At 54.4% G+C, this 20,167-nt stretch overlaps 1 protein-coding gene across 1 annotated transcript in view; it reads left to right on the forward strand.

The window, feature by feature from the left end:
• Nucleotides 1-20,167, forward strand: part of ci (transcriptional activator cubitus interruptus) — a 77,451-nt gene that overhangs the window by 32,634 nt on the left and 24,650 nt on the right. Inside the window, exon 2 of the mRNA XM_075693668.1 lies at nt 16,670-16,917. Within this exon, the coding sequence (XP_075549783.1) occupies nt 16,670-16,917 (248 nt within the window). The remainder of the gene's footprint in view (nt 1-16,669; nt 16,918-20,167) is intronic.

Below are 20,167 nucleotides of genomic sequence, written 5' to 3' on the forward strand. Positions count from 1 at the left end.
ACGTCATATCCCAGGCGCCATAGTGTTGAACCATTCAGATCGTCGTAAATTTACTACGACGGAGAGATCGAAGCGCAAATAACCAAGACAGTCAAAAGACGCTACGGCTGTGTCCCTCGCCACTGCGCATGCGCTGACGAGTATCGGGGGTATGCGCACGCGCGCGAGACTGCGTGAGCTATGCTCTGCAAGTGCCGGGACCGGCCGGATTCGGTGCCGTTATGGCGATGCTCAACTCACACGTACGCGCCGAAATTTCTGGAGAACCCTCTGCTGCTCTTCGGCGCATTTTACCCCGTTTTAGAGAGGCCGAAGGCTGTAAAGGAATCGGCCGGCCGGAGTCCTACATACGGCGCGCCAATCTCTTTTTCTTTTCTTTTTTGCGAGGTCGTAAGTGGAGTCGTCGGATTGCCTCGGGCGCCGTCGCTTCTCGAAGACGGGGCGAACTCACGACGGCTGCTCCGTGCGGGCGCGAACTCGCCGCCATGCAGAGAGAATAATTTTTATCGCGCCAGCGAATGAAGCCAAGCTGGGGCCGTTCGCGAGCTCTGCCAAGTCCCTGACGAGGGAACGGGCCCGCTGGTGCTTTTCGGGGCGCCAGTCTTTTTTTTTTTTTTTCGCGCACCTTCATGGGCGCGTTTTCACTCGGTTTCGGAGAATGCACCCTCTCCTCCCCCGCTTCACTCGCGCGCGGCATTGTGTATCGGGGTCGGGACGCACGATCTTCGTGTCCAGCGCGCACACTTTTTTTTTTTTCGCGTGACCTCCCGTCCGGCTAAATCGTTGTACGCGGAAGCTCCGTGTTGAGGGCCGGCGCGTTGCCCGCGAATAAAAAAGCTTTCGTAACTTCAGGCCGGCATGCGCTTGCGCATTTCGTGCTTATTCGTTCGTTTTTTTTTTATCTCTTTAAAGAGCTTGCGCCGAGCACCGCGCGTAGCCCAGCGCACGATCGCCGCTACGCGAGCTCGCGCCTTATCGCCGACCTGGCGCCGCGTGTGAACGCGAGCCGAGTTGCGGATGTGTATGTGCGCGCGTGCGTGTATGCGAGCTCGCGCACGAGCACCCGTGTGCTCGCATCGTCCACATAAACGCGCGATTATCTGTGCGGCAGCGTCGAAAGCCGCTTCTTTGTGAACGAGTAGAAGCGTTTAGGCGACCGCGTATCGCAATCGAGACAACTGCGAGGCTGCCCGAAATGTGGCGAGCGGGAAGCGAGGAATAGAGCGTTTCTTTCTTTTTTTTTTTTAATCTCTCGCCCGAGCCGCGAGTCGCCGAAATCCCCACGGCGTGCTTCGCGGAAGCGGCGCAGCCAGTTAACTGGACATGGTGGCGGCGAGATCGGTTCGCGTCGTCGTACATCCACTTTTTTTGTTCTAGCGGGGGGGGGGGGGGGGGGAGGATGATATATTTTGATAAAGGGTTGTGGATTACCGTCGCTTCGGCCCTTCGCGCGTCCCAGATAAGAGTCCCGTCGTTCCGAGAGATAAAGCCTTCCGTATGGGTTCGCCCCACTCGACGAGCTTGTTTTAAATTGCGCTTGTCATCCGCGTGCAATACGCCCTCGTTGTTTCTCGCCGGCGTTGCTCTAATTTTTCACGTTTTGACGGTACCCCCGGTAAATGCCCTGTTACGCCGCTTTTCTCTCCGATGCGCGTTTAAAAGAGCGCGCGGGTAACCTATCGGGGCGTCATCTCGCGTCGGCGCGTCGGCGCGCCGTGTGGTTAGGCGGCGACTGATCGCGGACGATCGTTGTCGCGTCAGCGGCGCGCGGACAAGCGAGGGGCCGCGATGGCCCGGCGATAGCGCACCCTGCTGGCGAGCCACGTGTGCAAGTTGCACCACGACGCGCTCTAAACCGCTCGCTGGGCACAATTTGAACGCGCTAGCCTCCGGGGCAAGCCTGTTGCCGCCGCGTGTTATGCGCTACGTAGTACCTTGCCTGCGCTCCGGCGCTTGATTTATGCGGCGCTGACAGGTTCAACGACGGGAGAGACCGATCGCGCTGCATTGCGAAGCCGACGGCGTCCTCCGCCTTCGAAGAGGCGCCACTCGCGCACCCTGGTGGTGGTAGCCCGCCCCGTTGTGCGCCTCTCGCCGTGAAGCTTCGACGAATCTTTCCCGCCGTAGGCATCTCTACGAGCGGCCGCGTGTGCACCGTATGAAAGCTGCGTCCGAAAATTGCGGCACTAATCAGAGCGCTCCGAATCGTCTATTCCAAAGACTTATTGGTACGACGGGAACCACGTTCCCACCGCTGTGGGAGAGGCGGGAGGGGGAAGGCGGGGCGCGTTGTAGAATTGCGAGTGATCGAAATTAAACCGGTGTCTTGCATCGCGGCGTGCCTGATTGTCACGATGCAGCTTTGCTGTGCGTTCAGTCACGCGGCTTCCTTACTTTCCCTACGTCTTTTGTCGTGCGCACGATAGCACGCGTTTCTTTTTTTTTTTTTTTCGTTGTCCCAAAAGGCACCACGCGTTCGGGTCCGCAGCGCACAAGCGTCTGCACCCGATAATTTTACTACGTAAATGTTGCTTCACTGTCCGCTGTCTGCGGTTCCAGTTCGCTTCGTTCCGACGGAACCTGTTGAGCCGCTAAAATTTCAAAGAACAAACAAACAAACGAGAACTCGCTCAATCGTGCGAATGAATCGAGCCGCACCTTGTCGCCGGCATTACATGTGTGTACCCCCCTCCTTCCCCACCCTCGTGAGACGTTCGCTTGTCCTGTCCAGTCGAAGCTCGCGTCTTGCCCGAACACCGGGCGGAAGCGGCTCGGACGACGTGAAGCGACAAGAGCTTGTCGCGTTGCTCGCCCGCTGTGTCCCAGTCCCAGTTTCTCGGCATCGGCTGAGCTGTCACGTGCCACTGGCGCTATTCGCAATAGCGGTTATGCGCGCTCTGCGTATGCGACGTCCGCCGCATTCACCACGGGCACGCACGAGGCCCGTCTTCTCTGCCTCGTGTTTTCGACCGCGAGGTGGACTTGGTACACCGACTCAGCGTGACTTGTTTTCTTTTCCTGGCGGTATGGTCTCTTTTAGAGTCTCTCAGCATTGCGCCTGTCCGACTTAAAATGCGGAACAGCTGAGGCGTTAAGAGCAAACGGCAGGAAAGACGATATGCGGCGTTCGCTGTCTCTGATACTGTAGAGCAGGGACAGTGTGCTTTCAGGTGGGCGGTGCTATGTGTCCCCGCACCTGACGCCGTGCCTCTGCTGGGGCTCCTTCTTTCCCTAAATGCAACGCGCGCAACCTGCTAGTCCAGGCCGCCGCTTTCTTTTCCTTTTTTTTTCTTTTGCGGCGCATTCGAGTGGTCGTTTTATTAGAGCGTTCCCGGCGTGCAATTTAAATTTTGCTCGTCGAAATATTCGAAGGAAACGCAATAGGCGCTGCTTTCCGGTATACCCTCGTGGGAGCATGGCTCAGCGCCTGGTAGGCGTCGAACTCTGCCGCTCGGAGCGCATTCGACCCGTTTCATTGAAGGTGCCACGCTCCAGCCGACGAGAGTGGTTCATTGCAGCACGCTCCAGAAAGCCCGGCCTCTTCCTCCTCTCTGGGCGCGCCTCTTCCTGAGGGAAGGGACTGAAATTTAGTGCGTGCTTTCGTCCTATGCGATCATTTAGCCTGAAACACAAAAACAAAATAGTACCGGCATACGCAGGCCCCAGGAGAGCACCTGAGATTATAATGTTTGATTATGCCGAAAGGCAGGCTTCTGAAAACATGACACACGTCTTCTGCACCAGGTCTCTTCGCAGAAGCACCGGCGTTCTGTTGGGCCGATTATCTCTCTCCCTCCCTCCCTCCCTCTCTCTCTCTCTCTCTCTCTCTCTCTCTCTCTCTCTCTCTATATATATATATATATATATATATATATATATATATATATATATATATATATATATATATATGTGTGTGTGTGTGTGTGTGCTATTGTGGAGTTTGCACAGTGGGTTATGTGGGACCCCGTAGTGGTGGGGTTCCAGATTAATTTTCAATACACTTGCATTTCGCCCCCATCGAAAAGCGGCCGCCGCCGCGCGGACTCGAACCGGTGACCTCGTGCTGAGCACAGCCACTGAGCCACCGCCGCGGCTGGCAGACCGGTATCCTCCCGTATGTGCGATGCCGCTGCTCCGCCGGTGATTGCGCTCCTCTAAAATGTCGTACGTTCGCCTGGGAGTGGCTTGAAGGGCAACTCCGGCATCTTTCTTTTTGTTTTCTGTTTCTTTTTAAAACCATATTAACATGCTGTCATTTTCAAATTGCGTTGCCACTCCTGCCACCGGTAGGGTGGTTCAGTTTGCTTAGAAACTCAGCGATAACGTTAAATAACCAATAAATGATGACCCAAACGGGTAGCTGCTTCGTGTGACGTCCACGATGGGTCCATGTGACGTCAGATCCTACACTACCGTAATGTAAACACGAAGAGCTCGTGCTAAACACGCTGTACACGTGGTGCTAACGCCGAAAAAAGCGAAGCCGACGATGTCTTCTGAGCACACGGCGAGCTTTTCCAGCTCTTTCGAAGTAGACAGCGGCGACTTCGGCAACGATTTCAACGACGATCTGAGCGCTGAAAGATCCGCCGTTTGCTTTTCACCCGCCGCCGACGCCCGAGGCAGCTGCCCAACCCCAAGCTCAACGCGTTGTGCTTGCGGCAAGACGAAGAGAAGCACCGGTCATCACGTCCGCCTGAACGATGATTGTCGATAGGCCGTCGTCTCGCAGAAAGAGAAGCCAGCTTCGTCTCTCCCGGGCGAAGGCGCGGTGTAGGCGATGACGTCACAAACACAGGGTGGCCAGTGGAAAAGTCGTGCATTTGTGGGGACGAGTCGGCAACATGAAGCCAATCTTTAAAAAATTCATTTCCAGGAATCAGAACGCAAAAGAGAATGTAGGTTAAGAGAGAGAGGGAGCAAATGATAAATGAAAGGTAGGAAGGTTAACCAGGACTGAGCCCCGTTTGCTACCTTACACTGGGGGAAGGGAAAAGGGAACGGTGTAGGTTAAGAATTTTACTAATGCCAGAGGACCTAGAAAAATTGCCGGAGTTTCCCTTTTGTATTGCTGACGGGCTACTCAGGAGGGATATTCGTCGCACATTTCTTTTTTTCCCCCGTGTTCTTCGCCCGCCTCGTCTTCTACGTAAGCACCCACAGAAAGAAGACCCGCGCGTATACACACACGCACAAAAGGGAGGCGCAAAGCATTTCACCCGCGAGTGCGAAGCGTCAGCACATGGCCGAGCAGGAAGCGTACCGCTTCGTCGAAGGGAAGATGATGCTGCACCGGGCGGACCTGGCAGGGGGGCTTCCTCGCTTGCCGGCGGCCGGAACACCTTTAGCCCGGGAGTATAGCCCATTCCGGGAACGCGGGCCGCGGCAGGGGAACCCTATCGCGCGCCCATCTCTCTCTCTTTTTCTCACTCGGTCAGGGTCTCTTCCTACATGCCCTCTCCCTCACCAACGCGGTCGCTCCCGAATCTCCATAGGTCGGGCGTGTTCCGCTCTTGAATGCCGACGAGACTGTTTCTGTTTGCATTTTTTTCTTCTTCGAAGCACTCTTGGTGGCTTCCTTCTGCAACCGGTCACTGTCAATCGCACGCCCCTCCCCCACCCCCCGTCGTGGCCCTCTCACCCGAGTGGAAAGTGTCGCGGTCCCCTGTCGAGAGGCGCAATCACTCTTTTCTGTCTTCCGTCGTGGTTTCTTTTTTTTTTCTTCGCTCTCGCCTCGCATAGTTGTCACAGGTTGGTGCTTTTTCCGAGAAAACGGCTTTACTCAAATTCACCGTCGGTTTGCGTTCTACAAGGAGATCCCATCGAGAGCGACGTGGTTTCGTTCTTCCTGACACGGTTTGGGCACTTTGTAGCTAATGCGTGTACGGACGCGAAGAACGCTTTTTTGTTGGAAGCGAAACGTTTTGCTGGACCGGTTTGTGGCGGACACCGTAGGGGCGTAAAGTGGCACGAAGCAGCAACGACGCGCGCGCACACACACAAACACATGCGCACTCGTTCCGTCTCTCTCAGATAAATGATCGCATGACATGGCTCATCTATCACTCCCTACAAATCATGCCACCGTGTCCTGGATGTTTGTTCCAACACGTTCGTTCTGCACGTCATGGATTCGTGTCGCTTTAGGCCTCCAGATGCGATTTGGACACCGCCTATTTCGTGTTCCAGAGAAACGCAGAGGAAGCCCTCCGCGGCGTTTTCGTGCAAGTACGGACTGTGCCTCGGTTTCGGGTCTTCGATCGAATGCACCGTTAGTCAACAATAGGCGTGTCAAAAAAAATAAAAAAAAAACACGTGGCGTCCCAGCTGTAAGCTACGTTATTGCTGTGCTGCCCGAAGATTCGCCATTTGCTTCTCCTCTGTCAAACTGCCTCACGCTGCGATGAAGCCGCGTACGTTTGAAACCACATGGGGCTCATCGTGATGCTTGTTCGAGAATCCTGACCTATAGGACGAGCGGCGCCTGTCCAAGGTGCTTAAAGGATGTCGGTAGTATCGGTGTGGGGTAATCCTGCCTTAAAGGTAAATTTGCGATTTCATCCGTGCTTTGACGAATCGGTTCTCACCGTTTTCGACCTGGCTCATCTTTAATATCTTCGCGAGCGACGCATTTTCATACCCCCGTGACGGGTTTGAAACCCGAATGCTTCTAAGCGGTGTGCTTGCGCTGAAGGTGACGCCTAGATTCATGCTGCTGCAGTCAGTCTGACGTGGGAAGTTTACGACGGGCTTCTGGACGATATTATGCCGAAAACGATTTGAAATAAGTATAAACGAAGAAACAGCGATCCACCCTGCCACCGCATGCGCACACCTAGCGACAACACCTTCGCAGATGTGTACGAGATTTCGCGCCGCCGTTTTTTCGGGGACGTTCACCAGGCCTGGCAGAGCCTTCCGGTTGCGGGGTCACGGGCTGCTCTCGCGGGGTCCGTCTCGGTGTTGGGCGTTGTTCCGCGAGCCTGCTCGCGGCGGCGCCTGTTGCCGAGCGCCTCGAAGCCAGCGGCCCGCCGGCCTCATCGCTGGCTGGCTGACAGGTTATGAAGTGGTGTCGGCGCGCAGGCCCCGAACGAGAAAGGAACGAGCGAAGCGGGCGCGGGAAGGAGGAGTCTTCTCTCTCCGCGGCGTTCTGCACAGAAAAAATGGGGTGGGGGGGGGAAGGGAGGCAGTCAAGACGACGCGGCATCCTGCGTGCATCACGCCGAGAAGCGAGCGATTGCGGCGGCGAGGAGGCGCCACCGGGCCCGTCTTCAAAGGCGCTCGCGCGGCGGATGGAGAAGCCGGCGCTTGGTGCGTGAGTCGCGGCGGAGGTTACCCATCATCTTGTTCTCGTCCGTCGGCGGCGGCGGCGTCCGTCCCTTGATCCACTTGGTTGGGACGGCTGTGGTGGTGGTTGGCAGGGGGCTCAATTGTGCCGCCGCTCTTTCTTGTGTCAGCGATCCGCCGCGCCGCGGTGATGAGGACGGGCCGCGCTGTAGCCCCGGGGACTTGACTGCTCGCGAGCCTCGGTCCTTCGCTTGCGGCATAGCGAAGGGTTCGCGCGGGAGTGTTCCCAGGGGTCGTAGTAAAACTATCGAAACATTTGCATTTTGAATGGAAGCAAGCGACCCTGGCGTCTCGCCGATTCTCACTTCGCCGGTTGTCGCCTCGTCTGTTTCCACTGTGGCACTGTCTCCTGCAAGTGCGTACATATATTTAGCCATTGCAGTCTGAGGTGACCCGGATCATCGTCAATAAATTAGGGCAACACCAGTCGAACCAGTATCAATGTGGCGTTATACTCTGTGTAATGAAGCCTTTGCTTTTTTTTTTTTTATGTGACGCAAACTCGTTCTCTTGGTTTTCTTTCGTGAAGACACGCGAGTGAAAGGGGTTCGCGTAGCAGGCAGGTAAACGATCGATGAGAGGACTATTTTTTCGTGACGATAATGATTACGGTAACAAGCTGGCGTTGCGTCAGATTGGGACTGTACAAATCGCCAGTGCGCGGTTGTGCGCGACCCACCGCCGAACTTCTGATCACCGCTTGCAGTGCCTCGGGCGTACTGCTGTCATCTTCCTGCAGAGCTCGTACTCTACACGGGCGCGTGCCCGACTTAGCCCTGCAGCGTCGGTTTCCCAGCGTCTCACACTGCGTGGCGGAGTCGCGTGATTGCGTCTAATGAGAGGCGGCCGGCGTCGCTTTGTATCTTGCTCGTGCGCGAGGCGTTGCCGCGGAGCTGCCGTCGGCGGCGGGGGATATGACCCGCAAACGGTTGCATGTTGTCGCGTCGCTCGCACAAGCGGCGAACTTAAGAGATTTCCGCCGACGCACTCACCCTCACGCACCGCGGCTCACGCTGTTCGCCCCGCACTTGTCGTCTCCGTCGTGAGATGTGTAAGAAACGCCGCGTACGCCTCATATTAGTCGACGCAGACAGGCGTGGGTGGATCGTGAGTCAACATTGAGGTGTGAAAGTTGAACTAAGTGCTAAAAGTGCATTTCGCGGCAGCGCGAAAAGGCGTGATCACGCAAGGACGAATAAGGCGCTGCGGTATAAGCGTGAATAAAACTGAGATTTTTATCCACGCTCATTTAAAGGATTACATGTGCCGCGGCGGCCGTATTTTGATGGGGGCGCGTTAAAGACCTCCTAAATTAATCCGGAGTCCATCACTGCGGCGTGCTTCATAATCATATCGGGCTTTTGGCACTTGATACTCCAGTATTCAATTCAAGAGACACACGATGCGTGCAACTGTATGTTACTTCCAACTTGCGTAACTGTTTATGCCTTGTTTATGCAAGTTCTCGTGGCATGTGGCGCCGATGTAACGATGGACTTACAGGCTAACGGGTTATCTTGCGATTGATTAAGGAATCATTGTTAACGGAGAATGTGTGTACAGCGAAGTACGAAACATAGCGGTACGTGTTTGACGGTTCGACACTCCTGACGAACACGTTGATCAATCATTCACCCCGTCTCGCGACCGTCGATGTCTCCCGTTGCGTCAGTTTGGTGCGATGCTTGTCAGTGTTCCTTGTCCTGCAGATCTGTTCTTGCTTTCCCTTGCTATACCAAAGCTGTGTGGGAGAACCACCGCTACAGGTGTGACACACTGACACCAAACCCCGAACGAAACGGCATATCTAGGCGATACACGTGAGCGGCTGTAATGCGATAGCGTTATCAGGAATTCGCCGCGTGCAGGATCGGCTCGCGTCACAAACCACGTCAGAACGACTGCGAGGACGCATATTGTGCACCGGCTCAAGGATAGGCCCACCGAGTTTGTTAGTTTGTGTAACCAACCGTTGATGACGCAGACTCCGGGATTGGAGCAGTTCACTAGCACTAATACACGGTCTCCGAGATTGACCCTTTCTAGGCTGCATGTCAGCGAATATGCCGATACTTTGCACCAGCAGCTAAGTAGAACATGATTGGTCGCTCTACGGTAATAACTTTGCTAGCAGCGTCCAACACGCTTGCTGCGGTAAAGCTAGGGAAACGATTGAGCATGTTTTATTAGAATGTGAAGACATCTGCCCAGCGGTCGATTTAGGCATCACTGGCCTCCTTGAAGCCCTTGGGTTCCGCGAGAGCAGGGGAAAAGTAAACATGTACGCAATAGAAATTAGAGGCGATTGGAAGATTGGTGGAAGAAAAGTAGGAAAAACGACAAAAAACAGAGACGTACAAAAGCAAAGTTCGCAATAGGTGGTCAGAAAATTTGGTTGTGGGAGTCCATACTGGTTCTTCTTATTCTTTTCTTCTTTTTCAACCTAGGTATGACATTAGGCAGTGTAATAGCAAGAGCTTGGTGGCGCAACCCACCGCCCCGTTCCAAAGGGTACGCTCATAACATCCATCCATCCATTGCCGTTCCCGTCTCCGGTAACCCGGGGTCTCGTACATGTAATACGTACGGACAAGAAAGGTAAAACTCGTATACGCAGCTGAAAGGAGGCGTTCCTCACGTAACGACCGCAGTGAAAACTCAGGGCACTGTATCTAAAGCCATTGCTCACAGTGACCGCACCGACGAGCGCCTGCTGTCAGCTACGTATGTGCAATCTGCAACGCCGAGCGTAATTTCTCTGCATCCCAACTGAACGCTGTGAGAGCGTTTCTTAGCCCGATCGTTTTGTGCGCACTAGGGGTGGAGCCGTGAACATTGTTGGTGGGAACAACACCCTGTGACGTGTATGCGTACGTGCTGGGTCGTTGTTATTTTCCTTGGACGCGGTAATGAAGATGACGGGTCGAAGCTGCAATCCGCACAACCGAAACGTTCGCGCTTGCTTCGCTGCGAAGCACGACTCGCGTTCTCACTCGCGGCTTCTTCGTAGCGATATGTTCGCGCCCGCATTTGAGCTCGACCGTTGCGGTGACCGTAGCTACCCCCGTGGTCGACGGCCGGTTTGTCGTACTCCGGCATGGAAGCGATTCTCGGAGAGAGCGGTTGAGATCGGCGACACGCGCGCGCGCACCCCGTGACCGGTGAACCTTTGTTGCCTTTGTGGCGGCGAGAGAGCACGGCTCGCATCACAGCCGAGCGGGGGGGGGGGAGGGAACGGGGGGGGGTGTGCCCCTATCATCCGCTCGCATCTCCCTCCGGATCGGCGCGTGCTTTAAATACCGCATGCCCGCGCACGCGGACGGTCCGGCGGCTGGCCGCCGTCGCTCGCGGACGCAGTGCGGACGAGGGCGCGCGGTGCCAATTGCGCGGGCCGGCCGTGCGCGGGGCCGACAAGGACGAGAAAGCGCGGCGAGGGCGAGCGCGCTCGCAAAGGCGGCGTGCAGCTCACAATGACAGGTTAATCTCGCCGATGATGCTCGCCCAAGGGCCGGCCTGCAATTGCGGCGGCGCAGATATTTCATTATATATCGGTCAGCTTCTTTATTCGACCCCCGCCACCCCCCCTAGTCCTCCTCGCAACTGGTTCTCCTTGCTTTAGCCACCTCTTTCTCCTGACGAAGTTGGGGGAAGATGTTTGGCGGCTCCTTTCGCCGATAACGTTCTCCCGTCTCTCTCTCTCTCTTGATTCCTCACCGCATCCGTGTACTTGCCCCCGGCGCGGTCTTTCCCGTTGCCCATTTGTTAAAGGTTGGCAGGCGGGAGGGCGTTTGGTTGGCACGGAAGGTTGGGAGGGAGCGTAACCCCCCTCCGCGAGCATACATGAAACAACGCTGCCTCTTTGAGTTTTTCGGTGCAAGGAGGAGCTTTCTCCCTTCCCTCGGCCCCTCGCTCTCGTCTTCCATCTCTCCGCCAGCCGTTTTGCTGCCTCCCGCTACGCCTGGCTGCGCTGGCGCCGACTCCATGCAGCCGGGCTGCGCGCGTTAGTGAGCGCGTCCGCGTGGCAATTTTCTCGTTCTGACTGCGCGGAATCCCGAGGGAGTCGCGCGGCAACGGGCGAAGTTGTTCGACTTGTGTCGCGGTGGCTCCGAACGACGACGTCGAGCGCTGTCGCCGTCGGCGTTGTTTTTAATGTCTCGCCTCCTCCTCCCGTTTCCTCATCATCATTAATGGGGGGCGGGCGCGTCGGGTCAGATTGTTACGGGGCGTCGTGAAACTGCTTGCTGGGTCGGGAACGTGTCGTGGCAGGGCCTCCGGTCGTCCGCGTAGTCGTCTGCCTGCGTACCCGCCCGTCGGCTTCGTGTCGACGCGACACGCTCGAAAAGAGCAATTTGCAACCCTTTCGCTGCGCCACTTCGATCGCGAGGATTTCAGAGGTCGCGATTCGTCCGGTTCTGATTAGTTAAGTGTGACGAAGCGTAGGATCGTATCGTTGTTTGCGCAATGTCGGTTATCGATGTAGCCAACATTCGGGCATCGGCGTTCAGTTGAGAAACGAAGACATTCGCCTAGCTTGCGTCGGTAATTTCGACATTACCGCTGCAGTATGCTTGCATCACGTAATGCTGCGTGCGCTTGTTCGGTCTCCTTTCGTTCATTAAAAAAAATTACATATGCTTTTCGAGTATTTTCTCGAATAAATCAGTTATAAAAAGAAAAGCGTGACTAGCGTTATTATTCTTTTTTAAGGAGCAACTCACGTTCGTTATAACGAAATCCGTACTTTCGAGTTGCTAACTTCTTTTCCAGCTCGGCTGTCATACGGGACTAGCGTCACACGGATCGAGGCAACGCGCGAACTCCGATGGACACGGGCAATAATTGATCTACCGGTTGTAGCGTTGGTTGTATCGCCAGTTATAACCAAGTCCACTACAATTCTGCGATGCTTGGAAACACTTAATTTTTTTCCCCTGTATCTGGGCACGAACCGTGCTGCATCGATGAACTCAGTCTGCATGCTTATGAATTTCCGCTCTTTATACCCGTGTTACCACTACCTATATGCCATGTTTTCGGGACACAGACCCAATCGAGCCTCCTTGGGCTCCGTGTCCCGAATATCGGTAGGATGTCGAATTATTATTGGTCGATTGATTGGCGTGAATCTATAGCGATCGTCGTCAACTCGTGGTTTACCATTATGCCGACTTTCTTTTCTTCGTAGAGAAATGTACGCTGGAAAGCGCGCGCAGCGCTATCACATTTGAAGAGCGATAGACGAAATGCAAAACCTGCAAGGGCGCTTCTCAGCACACCTTCTTTGAAACAACCAAGATGGCGGACTTCGGACTATAATCGTAGTTGAAGTATCAACATACTGGCCAGGGACGTGACATCATCCCTGTCGCAGTCCGTTGTCCGCATCGTCCAATGTTTCAAAACGCGTGCCTCACCTTTAACGGCGCTACTAGCAGGAACGCCGCCATCTTGCTTATGGAAAGTAGCTCTGTGGGAAAGCGTGCTTGCGGGTTTTCGCATAGCTATCGTCTGTTACTTACCCTTCGCACAATATTTTGGGACCATTTTCGCGACGTTTCGTTCAGTATGGCGTTGAAAGGCGTTCGTTGCTCGCACGCTCCTCTATACTCATTAAGGTGGCCCTTCGCCAGGCGCACGAAGTGTTCTTGCGGGAACCTTGCTGTAGTTGCCGACACCGCATGGATTTCGAACGTGCCTTGACGAAGTCCGGCGCAGTTTCGCTCTGCCCGGGTCCAGCGTGTGTAAGCGACCGAGTACCTACGTGCATAGCCGTCTTTCTCTCCCGCACTCAACTCGGGCTCGTTTACAATCCTCTCGCCATTTATCTCGGCCTCTCCGCCACGCGAGTTCGATGTTGCGCAGCGATAAACAAAGCCCCGGTCTTGGTGCGCACATATGCGCATATATTTACCGATATTAATCTCCCCGACTGTTTCGCCTCCCGGTCACCGCACCCGGGGGCCAACTCGACGCATCGTGGGCTCGCTCACTACGCGTGCTCTGTCTACCCTTCCTCTCTCCCTCCCTCCCTCGCGGTTAATGAAAGGCGACCGCCCAATTCCGCACCGACTGCGTAAATGCGAGTCCTGTACGTGACTGAAGCTTGTGCCCGGTCGGCGCGGCGTAACGTCAGCAACATGGTTGCTAAATCGTCGTGCCCGGCTTTGCTCCCCTTTAATGCATTTCATTTGCATAGCTGTCCCGCAGCGGACAGCGCGAGTAACCGATTGCCTTCGCTCCTTTACGACTTAGAGACCGGGTCCGGTGTGCAAATGAAGGCAAGCCTTTCACTGTGCGCCAGCCGTTATAATTGTAGGTTGGAAGCGCGTCCTCCTATTGTGTGTTTCTTTTTTTCCCCCTTTCCCTCTCTTTCTCCGGCGGGCGTTGTTGTTCTGCGTTGCGATTGGCGCGTTTTTGCGTTCTTTAATTGTGCGGTGAAGCACAACTAGCTGTATCGGGAATGTTGCGGTCGTTCATCGTGGCTACGTCGTCGTCCGTTATTTCGCGCTGCACGTTTAAACGACGTCTCGCCGACCCGCGGAGCGGTGTGCGTTTTGCTTGTGGTTTTCGTTCCGTGCTCCGGGATGGCGAGACCCCCCTCGCGCGTAGCCTTCACTGCGCTTCGCGGAGCTGGTGCGACAAAGCCGCTATCTGCAAATGTTGCGATAAAGATTTGCTCGATCCCCGGCGAGGCTCAGCGAGTGCTTTATCTATGCACTTTAGCACGGTGCTACTTTGTGTTTCCGCGTACATGATCGCGTAGTTATACTGTGCATGACTGACTACGATTGCAACCGTCCATGTAATGACCACCAGATAGGGTTTGACGATATCAGTAAAATAAAGAAATAAGATATATATGGACCTGCAAAAAAACAAAAACAAATAAAACACCAACTGGAAAAATGGTACCTTTCATGGAGGTTTCAAGTGGACTGTATTCGAAGGTACATCGAAAGAGCTAAATGGTCCACGGCATCTCGTTTGCAGCCGCATCACTCGCCGCCTCTGACATGCTTAGTGTGTGACAAAGTGGGAATGCTGGCGCTGAGGCGCGCTCTGTTTCGGGGCTGAAAAACATAGGGACAACCGTTCCCTTTCTCATATAGAACCACTTCTCTGTGAATACTTGGATGTTCAGCTTGCGTCACGCTGCTGCGCGAAAGGGATTCTTCACTTTCTCGTCGGGGATGTGCCTCTCACCAGATGTCACCCTTCCGAGTTCGCAAAAAAAAAAAAAAAGAAAAAAAAGCACGGGCCTACTGCCCTGAGACTCCCGGTGCACCTGTCCTTGCCGTTTCCTGCGCCGCTCCGTTTGCGCGGTCCTTTGTTTCTCGCTGACTCGGGACTGCGCGTCCTGAGCGTGCGCTCGCGGCCTCCGCGTACAACGACTCGCGTGGCGCCGCTCGAGTTGTGTCTGCGTGCGTGTGCGTGTGTCTTACTCTCTCCTCCTCGCTGATGAATGTTCCTCGAGCACGCACGTCGTCTGCCTGCATCCTCGAATCGTGCGCTTCGTGAGACACGCAGCGGACCCGCGACGCGATGGCCGGCAGCTAAAGAGCTGTGACGTTTTGCTCTGCCTTTGGTTCGGGGGGTCAACCGCACCCGTCGTGGTGCGGTTGACCCCCGAACCACGCGCGCGGCCCCGACGGTTGGCGTTTCCAGTGGTGGCGCTCCGTCAACATCGAAAGTCCGCGCGCAGCGACGCGACTGTTCTCTCTCTCTCCACGCGCATTCTTCCGTTCTCTCTTTGTGCAGCTGCAGTAATCAGAGCCACGATGGCAAACTGTCCTATAGTGGCAATGTACACTCGGCACTTCTTTCCGGTTTCTCACCCGTTTCGGCGCCGTTTGCTTAGTGCGCGATTCTCGTTTTGCGAGGAAGCCGCCAGGCGTCGAGTTGGTACGACGTGACGAGCCGTACAGTTCCTCGCGTCTCCGGCGACCCGACTGCCGCCCACCGTGTGCCCTTCTGTCTTCTTGCTCTCTGTCGGAAGGGCTGACAGCGCTGCATGCGATGTCTTAGCCGCGAAAGGAAGCAAAACATTGACGACCTATTGCGCTGCATAATGCACCGATTTGGCGTTGGGAGACGGTGCCTCTCTGACCTATATGCTCCACCTCGCAAGTCGTTTGGAGCACAGTGGAAGCTACAGTGCTTCTTAGCACTAGGAAGACCCAGTGCCCCTCGAAATGTGTGCATCCGCACCGCGTCGTCCTCTCACCGTCGTATTAATACGTGGTATACGACGCGGATGCTCAAGTATCCTGACATGTTACCTGTCGCTGTAACGTATCGTGTACCAAGCAAACATAAAGCTGTCTAAGCCCGCCTATGATCAGGCAGTTACGCCCTCCGCTATATTCCGCTGCGCAAGCATGTTACCTCTGTACTTCTCGTAGCTTCGACGACAGTGTTGCAAACGACTTGTGAGATGGAGCACACGGCTTACGAAGCAGCGGAGGCACTTCGTGAGAACTGTGCTCTTGCGTGAATACCTTTCAGTGCTCGACGCCGGCAGCATTCACCCTTTCCATCTCGCTGTTCCCTGTTCCCTTGACCCAGCGTTGGGAGGTCAGCCGGGCGGTCTTTTTGGTCCGGGATAATGTAACGATTCTATCCCGATGTTATTGCTTATCGCGCTTCGTCAGCGGGGCTCCGCCCGCGTTATCAACGCGATCACCCGGCCGTGAACGGTGGATGAAAAACGAGGCATGGGAATCGATCATGGAGGAAGGAAATGAACTACGAGGGAGCTTTGGCGTCACGCAGTCAGCCTCGGCAGGCCAGCTCCTCGCGAGGCCGTTCCCTTCGCTGTTTCCCCTTGAGAAGTCGGCCCAACACATGGCCTCCGAGTGCCGGCTATCGGCCGAGAATGCCTGGCTCCCGGTAGTTTTTAGCCTATGCGGACTCGTTCGGCTGCTCTGCCTGCGGAGCCTGGACGGACCGCGGAGCACTAAACCCTACCGCGCGCTCAGACGGGACGATCGCGTGTTGGGCCCTCTCGTTTGACTTCAGTTGTGTGACGCAATGCTGCTCCTTCCTAGTGCTTTCTTTCCGCCGCGTAATCAAGCGAAAATAAACGCTACGTTACACCGCCCCTGGTTAACATCCCTGCCTTCCCTTTAACTGTGCCGGCTGTCTCTCTGCCTAAAGCAAATGAACGTGGCGGATCTCTCTGAACGCAGTTGCTGGCACGCTTCCCTATCTCTTGTACGTTTGCGTTCGCGCGTTTTCGTGTGAGTTACGACGTCAGATTACTGTAATGGCCCACACCTGTCATTCTCCTCAACGTCGCTCGCTTTTTTTCCCCCGTTCGCAGACTGGCCGGGGCGGCCCTTCAGACTGCTGGGCTGCAGGACATGGCCTACCTGCAGCAGCAACAGCAGCAGCAGGTGCAGCAGCAAGTCCAGCAGCAACAGCAACGTCGCCAGAGCGCCGACGCGGCGGCCGTGGCGGCGGCGTTGCAGTCCCCGTACCGGCTCAGCCCGTACATGGACCAGATGTACAGCCCCTTCCAGGCGAGCCCGCCGCTGGCGATGCGGGTGCTCAGTCCGCTCGATCACCGGGGTGAGTGCTCGTTGGTTGCCCCCGAGGGTGATGTGCTCACCACACTCGGCGGCTGCGCTGATTCGGTGTACGTGTAACGAGCGATTAACGGGAACGAAATGAGAGGCAGGGACGGTGCACAGTCCAACGCATGTCCCTGTGGATAACTTGTCCTTGTTTGGCGTGCGCTACCTACGCCGAGCCACACGTTATTAGATAGTTTGGCATTACCGCACGAAAAAAAAAAAAAGATAGTCGTACCGTAAATATTTCCCTCCGGCAAAACGGAGCTGGGCCCTTAAGGCTCAGGATTGCGGTAATACCGTACGGTCGACACAAAAAGCGTGGCAGAACTAAAGTTCTTCACCAACTTGCCGAAACTACTACATTTGTCGTATTGATACATATATATTGTTTACCGTGGTACCTGTCCTCTAGGCCCCCTAAAGAAAGTTGCCCCACATCTGCTCAATCATTTAGCACACTGCGTGTCGCTGGCCAGCAGCCTCTTACACACTGTCACAAATCTAGCACAGTTGACTCCCGTTAATTCGAGTTTTCGCCTAATTCGAACGCACCGAAAAATCCAGGCGCCAAACCTTACGTTACTACGAAGGAAGACTCGTTTAGTTTGAATGCAAAGGCATGCCGATTCAGTTAATCCAAGCCCACAGGCGCCGCATGCGCGCAGCGTTACTACGAGCTTGAAAACAAAAATAAACTTAATAGGCGGCGCTACTGCTTCACTACGCATAAAGTTTTTCTTTATTTTGTATCTTTTAGTTGTCGATGGTCGTTCCGCCCGTGAAACCAACCGTTCTTGATTGTTTTGTGTTGTGTCACGCCGCCATATTTAAATATAGCAGTCTGTTGGTGCTTTTCGCCGCATTCTGGTTGAGTTGCGCTTCAACAGAAAGATGCAGAAAGACATTATGGTGCCAAGTACTTCAATCAACAACAACAAAAAGCTTTGAATTTGTTCGTTTTACCGCCACTTGTTCATTCGAACTTTCGGATAATGCGACCAAACAGTTTGACCCCGCAAGTGTCGAGATAACGGAAGTCGACTGATCGCGTCGTGGGCTCTTCTTCGTTATCTTGCAAAAGCATTGGCGCGAGTAGACGTTGCCTTCGGTGGCCGAGCACGATCGAGGTGCACGCCGTGGTGGCGGTCACGTTTCGGCACAGCAGCTCGCCTCCGTCCCGCGACGGCCTCGCGTTCGCTGTTGCGCAGCGTTCGCCGCATTGTCTCTTTCGCCCGTTCCGCCCGCTCGTCTCTGCAGAGCCGACGCATCTTCATTCGAATGCCATCCGGCGGCCCTTGTCGGCGCGCATATCGCTACCATTCCGAGCGCACCTCTCGGCAGATGGGAGTAGCTCGATCCGGCACCCGCTTTTCCCGCTGGCTGCTCTGGCATGCGCGCGTCGGCGTCGTCGTCGTCGTCGTCGTCGTGCCGACCGAGTGCTTCGGCACGGCGCCGTGTCCTCGGCGGAGAGAAAAACGCGCGCGGGCCCGGCGACTCTAAAACAAGCGTTCCATTCGGGCTTCGCCGGCGGAGTGCGAGTCTATTTTCGGTGGCCAAGAAGCACCGGTGTGTGAGTGCTTGCGCGGGACGTTTGTGCCCGCGCCGCCCACGGCTGATGACCGAGAGAAGCGCAGTTCAGTGACGCGGTTTACCATATGCACGCGTGGGCGGCCGGCCACGCCGTTTCCGCGTGCAGTCGGCGTCAAAAATTTGCGGACCGCGTTCGTCCGAGAAAAACGTTTACTTCCCGGACTGTATAGTGACTGTATAGCCGGTGGAACTGTACGTCTGAATGAACGAACGTACTCGTTCGGATTCGTTTCGCTGTTCCACGGCCACGTTGATTATATATCACTGCTCACAAAATCGAGTTCGTGCAACAGCCCAATATGGCGGCTCACATAAACCGAAAGTAGTCTGTATTGTTCGCATATATACACTCTAAGAGAATCCTTCCCCGTTTTGCGGCTTATCTGTTTTCCCAAGTAATAGTCGTCATCTATCTTATTGCATGTCTTTAGTTATCGCTGCGCGCCGGGTATAACTTCCAGGTCACGAACGGTATCAGCGTGACATAGCACTGTTGACAGTACAATAGCGAGCGCCGCAAAGTTTTCAGGGAAAGAAACGCAGTCGATCAAAACATATGGCAAATATTGTTTAAGATTAAGATACGCCCAGAAAGGTGTATTTCTTTATTTTTATTTTTTGTATAGTGGGGTTGTGGAAATATTGAGCGTCTTCTTAGACGCCGCGGTTCCGTAACTTTCGACGCCAGCTGCATACCAGGCAGCCAGCGGTGTGCGGCTGACGTGGATATCTGCGTTCACTTTGAGAGATTTCTCATTCCTACAACTAGCGCGTATGAGCTAAATATTTCAAAGAGGAATGTTACGCATTGGTCTTTGATGCTCGAGTTAACCCTTCTCTGCGCTCCTTTCCCACGGTGCTGACAAGTGCGTTAGCAGGAACGTCAATGCATCCCTAGCATATTTGACGACGTATAAACTGTTGCTAAGCGGACGATTTCTGTTTAACGGCTACCAAGTTCATTACTACTCGGATTCAGTTTCACAGTTAAGACTCGAAAGTGATTTATTACTGAGTTGATTAGTGAAATCTTGTTTGGTTAGCTGAGGTCACTGTGCAAGTGGCCCAAGTAGTGCCTCCCCTTGAAGAGAAAAACAAAATATATTTGAGCTGTCTTAGCAAATTACCCTTCCGCAACTCCAAAAAAATAAGCCACTCTTATTGCTAGCAAACGGTTAGTATGTCACAAAAGACGGGAACACGAAAGACAGGTGGCGACGCCGCCATGAAATTCCTGAACCAGCTTGCCGTGACGTCATCGATTTTGACGCCGTATACTCGGGCCTGGTTAAATTTTTTTTATCGAACAAGTTTAGCTACATTGTATTCTAATGGAGCGCAAGACTGCATTTGGGAAGTTTAAGACCTTTCGCTGAGCTACAGTGGCCGAGATGCTAAAGAATAGCTTTGCAATTCGTTATGTCACTCTCACGTGCCTGCCCTCGAGTTTTTTTTTTTTTTTTGGCGCGATATAAAAAATAACGAAACCTTGACCGCCATTTGCTCCTCTAATAAACAACCTGTCACCGCGAAATGCATAACCGCCTCAAGAATACTTTGTCAATATAAACTGATTCAATGTTTTTCTTTATTTAGTGTCCCTTCAAGTAATCCTGATGACATGCAGAATTGCAATATCTATACAAGATCTTGTA

Source organism: Dermacentor variabilis, chromosome 5, assembly GCF_050947875.1.
Source record: "Dermacentor variabilis isolate Ectoservices chromosome 5, ASM5094787v1, whole genome shotgun sequence".
Lineage (NCBI taxonomy): Eukaryota > Metazoa > Arthropoda > Arachnida > Ixodida > Ixodidae > Dermacentor > Dermacentor variabilis.